General features: G+C 37.4%; 1 protein-coding gene and 4 non-coding genes across 6 annotated transcripts; 3 read left to right on the plus strand and 2 right to left on the minus strand.

The window, feature by feature from the left end:
* The first annotated feature begins 44 nt into the window (after window positions 1-44).
* Window positions 45-6,691, plus strand: and3 (actinodin3). 2 transcript variants are annotated; one of them, XM_058789742.1, is made up of 5 exons: window positions 45-208; window positions 2,539-2,593; window positions 2,674-2,715; window positions 2,857-3,011; window positions 5,932-6,691. In XM_058789742.1, the coding sequence occupies exons 2-5, from the start codon at window positions 2,542-2,544 to the stop codon at window positions 6,559-6,561; spliced, it is 879 nt and encodes a 292-aa protein (XP_058645725.1). In that variant the 5' UTR covers window positions 45-208; window positions 2,539-2,541; the 3' UTR covers window positions 6,562-6,691. The 2 variants fall into 2 exon arrangements, with proteins under 2 accessions (XP_058645725.1, XP_058645724.1); XM_058789741.1 differs by lacking the exon at window positions 45-208 and adding an exon at window positions 985-2,390.
* Window positions 6,692-7,008: 317 nt separating this feature from the next.
* On the plus strand, window positions 7,009-7,090 carry trnal-uag (transfer RNA leucine (anticodon UAG)). Its single transcript has one exon. It is a non-coding gene; the product is annotated as a tRNA-Leu (tRNA).
* A 270-nt stretch (window positions 7,091-7,360) lies between these two features.
* On the minus strand, window positions 7,361-7,434 carry trnat-agu (transfer RNA threonine (anticodon AGU)). The gene has a single exon. It is a non-coding gene; the product is annotated as a tRNA-Thr (tRNA).
* A 2,881-nt stretch (window positions 7,435-10,315) lies between these two features.
* On the minus strand, window positions 10,316-10,448 carry LOC131548840 (U8 small nucleolar RNA). The gene has a single exon (XR_009273252.1). It is a non-coding gene; the product is annotated as a U8 small nucleolar RNA (small nucleolar RNA).
* Window positions 10,449-11,519: 1,071 nt separating this feature from the next.
* Window positions 11,520-11,601, plus strand: trnal-aag (transfer RNA leucine (anticodon AAG)). Its single transcript has one exon. It is a non-coding gene; the product is annotated as a tRNA-Leu (tRNA).
* The last annotated feature ends 390 nt before the right edge of the window (window positions 11,602-11,991 follow it).

Genomic DNA, 11,991 nt, shown 5'->3' on the forward strand with positions numbered 1-11,991 from the left:
GCCATCTACTGAGCTGGAATATGAACTGCCTCTTGGCAACGACACCAAGTGAAGCTATTCTCAACACATTCTGCACACTAATATAAAATGAATTTAAAGTTGATTTAACACGTGCGAATCATATTTATATAAATGTATTTATATAGATTTATTCATGGAGAAGTAATAACAAGTCTAGGTGGAGGACGATGTGAAATACGCGGATGAGGTAAAACACAATACTGCTAAGTACTTGTGTCTTCAGATACATTTTTTAGAACTGAAATCTGAAAACTGGTTGCCTTTAACAAACATTGGTCATATAGCCGAATGACTGCACTGAAGGGTGAATGGTTATTTTAACGGTAAAAGACTTTAAACGTGCTATGGTAAAAATAAATAAATACTGTTAACTAATAGATCTAATGAGACGCTGTTAACTACTGTTAAATGTACATTAGAGAAAAGGTAAATAGAGCAAATAACTTTCAGAATCCTGTTAAAATAACTATGTTCCTTCTTAGTTTTGTCTTATCAGTTATGTAAACTAGGGTTTTATGTTGTATTTTATGTTGCTTGCTATTTAGTGCATTATATTAGTGTCTTGTGTAATAGTGTTATTTGTGACCCTGGACCACAAAACCAGTCTTAAGTCGCTGGGGTATATTTGTAGCAATAGCCAAAAATACATTGTATGGGTCAAAATTATTGATTTTTTTTTTAATTAATTTATTTTTTATTTTTGTATGCCAAAAATCATTAGGGCATTAAGTAAAGATCATGTTCCATGAAGATATTTTGCAAATTTCCTACTGTAAATATATCAAAACTTTTTGATTAGTAATATGTATTGCTAAGAACTTCATTTGGACAACTTTAAAGGCTATTTTCTCAGTATATTGATTTTTTTTTTTTGCACCCTCAGATTCCAGATTTTCAAATAGTTGTATCTCTGCCAAATCATTGTCCTATCATAACAAACCATACATCAATGGAAAGCTTATTTATTCAGTTTTCAGATGATGTATAAATCTCAATTTCGAAAAATTTACCCTTATGACTGGTTTTGTGATCCAGGGACACATTTGTGCATGACACCGTGCACCTTCCATTCATATATCAACATGTGGAAAAAGCTGTTTGTGACAAATTATGGTTCTTATGGTATAGGTTTTCTTTACTATGTTGTTAAAGTGGTTGTCGGAAATGTAGAAAACAGATTTTAGTATTTTGGTATTACCTGGGCTATATTTTATTACTGTAAGTGTAATTTTTAAAAGTGTAATATTACTGTAAAGGTCTGGCAACCATAGCTGTGTGTGTGTTTTCACAGTGTAGGTTGTGGTTATGACAGGATCATTTTTCATTATTTATCATGAGGATGAGAGTGTACAGAGGCTGGATGGGACCTGTGCAATAACACCTTAATGTTGAGTCCTTCTGTTATTTGATCATTATCACCAGAAACCCTCTGTTTTGCTGCATATCTCAGATTCCAGCTCTTCTCGATCACACCTGTTTAACAAACCACTCACTAGTTTTCTCCGCCTTAAAGTGTTCTGATCCTTCTGCCTTCCTGCCGCCACATGTGCAACTTAATATGCAACTAAAAAAATGCAACAAAAAAGTACAAATATTGTTGTCTCATATAGCCCCCTTCCTTAATTAACAAACTAAAATTTTTCTTTTGAATCTTTAAATCAAAACAGAAGTTCAGAAGATTTGGTTTAAGAGGTATTTTGTGCTCTGGAGTCCAAAATTACAGCTCCAGCTGTTTCTGTGAGAGTAAAGGTTTAATTTTGTGTGGCGTCTCTAAACACAGGGGTGCTTATGTTATCATCACCTGAACACACACATCTAAGCCATTTTTCAAACCAGACAGCGGAGATGTTGAAATTATGTAGCGCTGAAGCAATGACTTCTCGACCCTGTACTAAAAACATGCCTGAGGGATCAGATTTACAACGTCATATACATAATAGATCCCTTAATGGTGTGATTTATGCCATAAGATCAGTCAAATGAAATGTAGTTGTATCTGTTCTGACTAGTTTTCATAATACCTTACTGGTAAAGTCTATTTAGGTCACTGAGACTGTAAAAGAAAAATGCTAGTCATTAGGAAACATATTCATAATGCATAAGTGTACATGTTACAAGTTTTTGACCTCTAGTTTCAAATAAGTTTTTTATTATTATTTGGTCCACAAAGTAGGTGACATGTTATTTTAAGTAATTTTAAGATCTGTAAGTCTGTAAAAATGAATGTGGGTACAAGTAGGAGGGGAAGCTTTTTGATCTTCACAACCAATGAAAAGTAAGGATGCAATTGCTGGTATTTAGTCCAGTATTTAAATGCTTTGCCATTTGAAATTCTCCTATCTGAAGAGAGACCAAAGATGAGACAGAAGGTGAGTGATTTTATTCAGTTCTTAAAGTTAATATATCTATACATTTTGTAAAACAAAATATAAGATATATAACAACACTCTGTTTCAAATATTTTTATGGTGAAAAATACGATTGTTAATATAGTAAAAAAAAAAAATCTGTTTTCAGGTGATGTCTGTGCTGTGCCTTTATGGTGCTTTGCACTGCTTGGTTATTCTGCCAGGTATGATTATTTACAAAGTTTTTCTTTAAGAAATCAATATTCTGCTAAACATTTCTTAACTGGTTTTAATGTTTCCGCAGTGTCGCAGGCAACATCCTTAGCAAAAGTCTCCAAAGACAAAGGTAAGACTGAAATGAAGTATGATAACATTTAGTGCCTTCACTTTTGCCAGTGCAAAACCATTCACGTATGATACTTGTCTTGTAGACTATTCCATCAAAAATGTAATTTTACTCATACATTAGTACTAATTTCTCTTGCAGCATCTAATCCAGCTGTCAGCATTGACTCTGAACATGCCCATGATTTTCTGGCCCATGCACGTCCAAGAAGAACAGCTGTCCCCAACTGGTATCGCAATAATCCAGACTTTCAGTCCTACTATCGTTATTACAACAGTATTGGGCACACTGAAGGGGTAAGAAGAACAACATTTGTTTTTTTCTATCCTATTATTAATAAAACTTTTTTTTCCACTAGTAAATAGCACCAATATAGCAGTTCTTGAATGAATGATTATTATTATTAAATAAATTGGTCTAATGAATAAATGCTAAAATATTGTTTTAAGTTGTTTTTTAAGTTATTGAAGGGATAGTTCACACAAAAGTTCTGTCATCCTCATGTTGTTCCAAACAAGTAAGACCTGGTTAAAAGCAGGGCAGGTAATTTGGTTCAAAAATTTTTTCTTATGCTGGATGACAGTCTCTTCACAGCCCAATAGCAATCTCTTAAAGGGATACTCCACCCCAAAATGCAAATTTTGTCATTAATCACTTACCCCCATGTCGTTCCAAACCCGTAAAAGCTCCGTTCGTCCTCAAAACACAATTTAAGATATTTTGGATGAAAACCGGGAGGCTTGTGACTGTCCCATTGACTGCCAAGTAAATAACACTGTCAAGGCCCAGAAAAGTATAAAGAACATCGTCAAAATAGTCCATCTGCCATCAGTGGTTCAATCTGAATTTTATGAAGCGACAAGAATACTTTTTGTACGCAAAGAAAATAAAAATAACGACATTTATTCAGCAATTCGTCTCTCTGTGACAGCGTAGCGCCATTTTGAAAAGCATCCGATGGACACAAAGTGCGTACGCTATTCTCTGTCATCAGTAATGCATGGATACGTATTGTATGTTTATTTACGCTTTGTAATAGCAATAGCTAGCTAGCTTTGACAGCATAAGATCCCACCCTCCCTGCAAATCACTCTCCAAAGCCACACCTCCTCCAAAACACATGAAAACCGATTCGAAGGCTTGTCGCAAACGATTTTTTGTCCAAAAAATCCTCTATTATGTGGTGTCATTACAATTATTTATCTGCTTCCGATCGAGACAGAGCATCCCTAAACTCAAATCGTAAATATCAAACATATTTGACTCTTGATCGGGTTGCCTCTGACGTGATACCCGCGATAGCCAATGAGAGCAAACAAGCGTCACTTACCAGATGTTGCGTGCTTCTATAGCTGAAACTTGGCAGCCAAATACATGCAACGAAAGCAGAGTACATCACCCATATTCTTTTTTACACTTTGTTTTTCACTGTGAAACAGAAAGCACGCCAGGAGAGCCAGCTGACAACGTTGATTGTCCTCTATTATGTTTTTCTTCTTAAGTCACGTTTGATCTCACAAGTCTCCGTGAGATCACGCGTCACTGTAAAATCGTTCCTACAATCATCAAGTGTGTGGTCTCGTGGTCTGGTCGAATCGTCTAGCGTGCACGTTCAGAGGATTGTAAGGCTAAAAATCGGTTGAACTGTCTTCATGTCTGTGATTTTAATATCTTTTAAGATTTGAAAATCGCCTAGTGTGTGGCCAGCTTAACCAGCGACACGATGAGAGACGGCGATGGTGGAGGGTTGAATGCAACGATGTCAGATTACCTCATGTCTCATTCACTGATGAGAAAACGTTACATGACAAAGCGCAGAATACTACTAATACACTTTAAGTGGTCTAATGTATTTATATGCACATAAAATGTCCGTCCAATCATATCCCTCGATCCAAGGGCTACGATAGGCTATACTACCAGCCTGTCAATGTATGTATTTGCATACTTCCGCTCAACCATATGGTACGTAATCAGCGTGTTCTATTACGCTGTTGCAGACTGAGTGAGAATGGTAGGTGTTATAGTGGTATTCTGCGATTCGACCAGACCACGAGACCTCGAGTCCTCGAATCGGTTTTCATGTGTTTTGGAGGAGGTGTGGCTTTGGAGAGTGATTTGCAGGGAGGGTGGGATCTTATGCTGTCAAAGCTAGCTTGCTATCGCTAACCACTTCGAAATCGTCTACAATTCCTTTAATCTTCGAAAACAACTAATTATGATATTTTTAACAACATCTAAGATATTTTTTATTCCTTCATTGAAAGTCCGGGTAATCAAAACTTAAAAGGTCCAAAAAGGTCATTAAGACGTCTTAAAATGAATCCATATCAATTGGTCTAAATTAAATCAAATTGATTAAATCCAGAATTAAATCTGCTCATTATATGAAGTGATGGTATCGGTTCACGCGACTTGGACTTGGACTGAATTGGATGCCTTTATGACCTTTACCGAATCTTTTGAGTTTTTAAAAAATAAAGTAAAATCTTATTGGTTTGGAGCAACATGGGGGTAAGTAAATTATTACTGAATTTACATTTTTGGGTGAACTGTCCCTTTAAGTTATTTCCTCAGCAAGCAGAAATAAAAATAGAAGTGTTGTTCACTAAGGCCCCATCCACACGAAGCCAGAGCTTTCCCTATCCGATCTTTTTTTTTTTCCTCGTCTCAAGAAATATCTGCGTACACACGAAACCGACTCAAAACCATGTAGTATACGTGCCAGACCAGCATGTGGCGCTGTAATTATGCCACAGAGATACACTAAAAATGGAGAAGAAGACTTGGAGCATGTGCATAAACCTTGCGTGTTGTATACAAACCCAAAACAACAAGAAGACGAACATAGAACAATACATTTATTAATCTGTTTTAATGTTAGTTAATAAAAAGACAAATGTTCAGTGTTTGTTCATGTTGTTGTTGCTGTTACATGATGTAGTGGTATCTGACTAGGGGCAAGACGTGGGGTGATGACATCATCGTTTCAAAAAATATACGGCTGTACACACGAAAACGCAAGAGTGTCGTTTTCAGATTGATCCACTCTGGGACCCGGTTTCAAAAAATAGCGGTTTCACACTTCCAAAATGCCGGATCCGCCTGGGCGAAATTTTTATGCATACAGCTATACGCGTCTCCTTGTGGACAGGGCCTAGAATGCACAAAGAAGCTGTATTTTCTCTGGTTCAACTATCTCTGTCTCTCTTCCAGCTCTATGAGATAGACAGAATTCGAATGCTTTACCAGCAGATGCGACATCTGGAGCTCACGTATGGCCCTGAAGCATCCAAATACCAGAATACTCTCGGCCTCCAACTTAAGTCGACGCCTCCACCCACAACCCAGCCTCCACCCCCTACTTTACCACCTGCCTCTGAGATGGATGTTATATACCTGTGTAATTCAAAAGACCCCCAATGCAAGCCACATATTGTGTACCTTCCCGCTGATGGTGTACCTGTACTTTGCGATCCACGTTACCACCCAAACTGCAAACTCAGCCCTGTCCAGAAGTCACTCTCTCCACCTGTAACTGCATCAGAGCCAGTGACGTCTGCCCCTCCTCCACCACAAAAATCCACGCCTCCACCACCCCCTCCTCCATTGATTATGAAAGGAATGGAGTATGACTGCGATCCTTATTGGGACCCTGACTGCCTAATCGACAATCCTCCCAGGCCAGTTAAAATGATCGAACCACCACCAGTGCTGCCAGCTGAGAAGGTGAAAAAGGAAACGGGGAACAAAGTAATCCTAAATGCTCCAGTTCCAACCTATGACCCATATGACTTCAATCAAGATCTGTATGATCCTTTCCGCCATGCAGCTCCAGCTCCCTGATTTCAAATGAAATCAAATCAGTGGGAAAAAAAAACCATCTTAATAATTTACTCCTACGTTCATGTTTTCTTATCAAAATGATGTATAATTATATAAGATAAAATACACATTACATATTAAATATATTAAACCATGGCCTTATTTATAATGTAGCTAGATTTGTATTCTTTAAACAAAACAAATCTTGAGGCCAGAATAAAGTATATGGTCACATAAAAAACTTACTTCGGTTTGTTTATCTGATTCATATTGTTGTTTCATACGTGTTTTAACCCAGAAGAAATTATGTGGGCACATTGACACCATCAGGTCATAGAAAGAAAACGGTTATTGAAAAGCAGATTGTTTCGTCCGTCAATACACATTAGCCGTTTAGGAGTTCACGACAACGAATGTGGACTGGACCACGGTATCCATTTGTGTAGCATTTTTTTGCTGGCCGCATAGGGTAGCGTGGCCGAGCGGTCTAAGGCGCTGGATTTAGGCTCCAGTCTCTCTGGAGGCGTGGGTTCGAATCCCACCGCTGCCAAATATGTTTTCTTTAAATCTTAAATTAAAACCTATCACGTCACTAAAACATTCTGTTAAATTTCCGGATATATCAAAGAGAACAGAACTTCAACTTTGCCACTATATTTAGAAATATAGCTTCCAGTTTGTAACCTGCAACTGGTCATCTATCTCACACACACACACACACACACACACACACACACACACACACAAAACATTATAGAGCTCTTCATCTAGTTTCTTGTCAGTCATAAAAAAACAAGAAACACGATTTGAAAATTCCAAAAGGCACCGCTGGGATTCGAACCCAGGATCTCCTGTTTACTAGACAGGCGCTTTAACCAACTAAGCCACGGCGCCAGCGAGCACTTCCTTAAAAAGTAATTTTTTTGAATACATAAAATGACTACTTGTTTTAAATTTGTTACATTTGTGTGTGGGTTTCATCAATGACAAACGCAACTAAGTTATCAGAAGAACCTGAGCTGTTTGTGTGTGTGTAGAGAAAACGGATTTTCCGTCCTTTGCAAAATCATCTGTTGAAGTCTGTTTCAGATACAAATATTCATACATGCATAAATCTAGGGTTGCAGACTGTTACGTTCCTCGTATGTTTTAGTTTGCCCCCTGTCTTCTTTTTTTTTCTCCTTTTCCTCTTTTGCTGTTTTTGCTCTGAATACTTAGGTTTTGTCTGTTAGCTGTTCAGTCCACCAGTTGACCAATCAGGATGGACCTACCCGTTTAAAAGTGGGCCGGACTAAGTGGGTCATCCTGCATTCCAGCCGCGTTTATTTCTCTTATCTGTTTGAATCGGGTGTATGGTGTTGAAGTTTATTAGCTTTGTTGAAATGTTCAGTCGACTTGTTATTTAATCGTTAGTTTATTGAGATTTTGGAGTTCTGTGATGAGGTTTACCAAACCTGTTATCGTCGTTCGTTAGAACTTGGAAACACCTGTTGCTAATGACTAGTGCTTTACCTACTGTCTTGACTTGCGGTGCTAAATTAACACTGAGATCAATTAATATAGACTAATGTGGCGTTTTGTCACTTAAGACCTGTTAGAATAATTTCGGGAAAAGGAGATGGGTAAGTTTTTGTATTTAACTTTAGTTCTTTTATTGTTAAATTCAGGTAAGGAATGACAGACCCTTATGTATTTTTGTTATTAATTAGGGTTATTATATTGGGCGTCGGATACGCTGAAATTTGTGGCTTTATTTCTACATTTTCTGTTTGGTAGTTAGATTAGTTGGGTTGGGGTTTAGTTATTGGGATTGTTTTGCTTTTGATTGTTTTTGTTTTGGCGTCACTCAGTTTTTTCCTTTTTCCCATAATCTATCTTTAATGATTCATCTACACCTTTCAAAATAAATTGAACTCGTGCTTGCTTCCTGGGGCCTGTACCATGAAGCCGGTTTAGCTGGCCAGCCAGGTAAGTTTCAGTTTAGTTTGCACCAATCCTTGGTTTTAGGTACCATGAAAGTGGCTTGGCTTTTAGCTGTGTTCATTGCCATAGTAAAATTTTCACACTGCGCAGCTAAGGTTATGTTCTGCCTGCCCCGGAGATCTCAAACTGAAATTGGACCAATCAGATGTGCGCAAAGTGACACATGTCTGACACAGTCACTCCCCCAGTTTCTCTTCCTACAAATTAAAGATTACTATGAAGTACCTTAAAAAACAAAAATAAATAAAATTGTCTGGCTTTAATGATAATTGCAATTTACATATGATTTATATAATTATATGATTTGATTATTACTCCATTACACACAAGCACTTTTAGTTTAACAATTATTATAAAGCACTTATTTTAAATGAATATTAAAATATACAGATCATATGTAATAAATAAATGGTAGAATCAATAGATAACACTTTAAAAATGGCTAAATGTGACCTTACATGTTTGAGTCTCTATCGCAAGTTTCACTTGTGACTGCACTGATAGAGCAATATAATTTCCTTTATTTGTCCTCTTTCATGGACAAGTACTTCAGTGGAAATGCGTTTAAATTCCTCATTGTTTAATCTCTTAACCTTTAACAAAAGAGTTTTGAATCTATCTGGCTCTCTTGTGAGACGTGAATTACAATTGCTCTGTGTTGTGATTGGCTGTTCGCCGCTGATGTCATACATTCATGTGCACGCACTCCACTGACTCGGGATCAGACTCGGGAGTTGACACAGAAAGCTGATGATCAGCTTCATGGTACCAACAAAGCCAGATTGGAGTGGTTTGGTTTTGTCAACTCAAAACTTATCCTATAACTCGGAATTTGTTCATCTACCATCATGGTACAGGTCCCTGGTCAATTCTTCTCATGGTTTACGCCAGTGACAGTTGTGTCTCACTTAAATGTTACGAAACATCCCCAAAAATATCAAGCACGTAACACAGACATACAGTCAACTTGCTCCCGAGTGTTCATGGACTTGCTTTGACCATTCCAATATGGCGGAATGCTTACGAATAGCGGTCCATAAAAATAGCCGTTAATAGGAAATCTATCTGAACATTTCTATGAATGGTTACCTGATATGTTAACATGTAGAATGACAACTTCCTGAAAAGAGCTCGACGAGGATGGGATTCGAACCCACGCCTGCAGAGCACAATAGATTAGCAGTCCATCGCCTTAACCAGTTTAAATATTAAAACTGTCTCGCGCACGCTGTGATTAGAGGCCAGTGTAAAACGACGAATCCGCGCTTTGGTACTTGCACCTTTTATGCATGTAGTCACGTGGCAATGTTCCGACCAATGGCTGCATTGCTCAGTTCGACCAATGGCTGCATTGCACACTTCGACCAATGGCTGCTTTGCCCCGTTCGACCAATGGCTGCTTCGCCTGGCCGAGTGCTGCTCGGAACTGTTAGGAAAAACCGTAGACTGTTAGGATTGTTAGGACTTGAGTTCGGAATTGTTCCGATTGTGTTAGGACTTGTAACAAATGGTTAGGAATAGTTTGGCTGTCCGTTCGCTGGCGGGTACGGCCACCTCGTCTGAACGCCAGCGCCGTTTGAAACTACTCAATACAAGATGTAAATTCAAAAAGAATTTTAAAATTACTGATAATTTTAGACAAACCCACTTCCACATATTCTGTAATAACATTCTACAACGAAACACTTGTTACATAGAGTGTTACGTGAAGAACTCTAGAATACGAACTCTTTAACAATGAATCAGTTCAATCAGAGTAATCTTTCTCTCTTAACAAATACATAACGCATGGTTCAGAAAGGATTCGAAAAGGGGTTACAAGCCCTAAACGAATACGGATAATAATCACGCATTCATAGAATCCAATCATCATTATTTGCTATCTCATTTCTAAGATAGTAAGTTAGTTTTATACCAACTAATGCGCTTTACAAACGGGCTTGGAAAGCTTTTGTAAACCGTACAAGTATTTTCAATCATGGTTGTGATTCTAACTTGTTCAAAAGAATTCAAAGTACAAGTTACGTATGTATTCATACACTTAATGACTAGTACAAGATAAGCGTTTTAACGTTTTTAAAAGGTAAACTATAGATTTTAAATTCAGTTTCTTTTAGACCTCATATTAACATACTGGCATTTCCTGCGATGCCATTGGTGGATTTTGAAACCGATGGCCTTTTCGTTATTTATTCGTGTAACCGTAAAATTAACACGCATATAGTTCCCATTTCAGGGTTTCATCAAAAATATTTTATTAAAACACCTAAAATATGCGTTAATTTATTTAGAAAACCGCTAATATTACTCAGGAGGAGGGGCTAAGCGTTCGCCCACAGACGGAAGCCGAGTGAATTTCTCTTACTCGCAAAGTGTAAATAACACATATTTACATCAAATTGCTGTTAATAATTCACGTTCAGTTCCATCTAGACTAATATTAAATTACTGTTCTAGAAATGGTGATTCAAAATCTCCTATCAGAACTGATCAGTAAACTTTTTGAAGTGAATGTATGAAGCACAATTCTGTTCCATTTACAAAAATATGTTTTATGGTTTAAACATCGCCACTTGAATTCGTGGTTTTACATGTCGCATTCATTTAGTATTATGGTAAAGTTTTTCTGGTTGGCAGAGATATGTGATATCTGACAATATGAATACTACATGTATATAGCGACATCTAGTGGTTTAAGTAATCATGTCTTAAACTCTAAAAATGTATTTTTTAAAATAAATTATATTCTATTTTCTGTTTAAAATAGATCGGTTTTGCCACTTTGATAATAAGTATCATGTCATGATCATAAAATATGTGATTTAAAACACTTCAGTAGTTTAATAAATAATGAAATAATAAAACTTCCTTTATAGATGATGTATAAACCTAAATATGGCCTGAATATAAACCTAAATGACAAGCGCTTTAAGATAGAGCAGCTGCGATACTAACCACATGATTTTTCTACTCCTAGGACAGCGTTCGTTCTTAACGGTAGCGTGGCCGAGCGGTCTAAGGCGCTGGATTAAGGCTCCAGTCTCTTCGGGGGCGTGGGTTCGAATCCCACCGCTGCCAAACACTTTTTCCCTTTGTACTATTTACCTTTTGATGTCATATGTTACAAAGTATACCGCGTAAGGCAACATGTGTAGACACACAATATTTACTGATTCTAGTGCTAAAGTATTATGAAATTGTTTTGTCGGCACATGTGGAATCAGGATGAATTACAATAATAACACTGCTCCAGAATTCTAACTGTTTTCATATTTCCCATTATGATAACTAACAAGTGAGCATATGCAGCCTTGAAGCCCATTCAACCTTTCATAGACCGCCATTTTGTTTGTTTCAGCAATCCTCCTTGCTTATAAATAAATGAACCACAAGGCATGTTGTGCAAATACAGTCCATGAACCCCATCCCACGTCCTCTTACATATACTGCTGAAAGTGTTCCACACGG

This window comes from Onychostoma macrolepis, chromosome 10 (assembly GCF_012432095.1).
Source record: "Onychostoma macrolepis isolate SWU-2019 chromosome 10, ASM1243209v1, whole genome shotgun sequence".
In the NCBI taxonomy this organism is placed as follows: domain Eukaryota; kingdom Metazoa; phylum Chordata; class Actinopteri; order Cypriniformes; family Cyprinidae; genus Onychostoma; species Onychostoma macrolepis.

Coding starts and splice junctions, on each gene's coding strand:
- and3 (XM_058789741.1), top strand. Junction 2,594..2,673: donor CTGCTTGGTTATTCTGCCAG/GTATGATTATTT, acceptor ATGTTTCCGCAG/TGTCGCAGGCAACATCCTTA. Junction 2,716..2,856: donor AAAAGTCTCCAAAGACAAAG/GTAAGACTGAAA, acceptor TTTCTCTTGCAG/CATCTAATCCAGCTGTCAGC.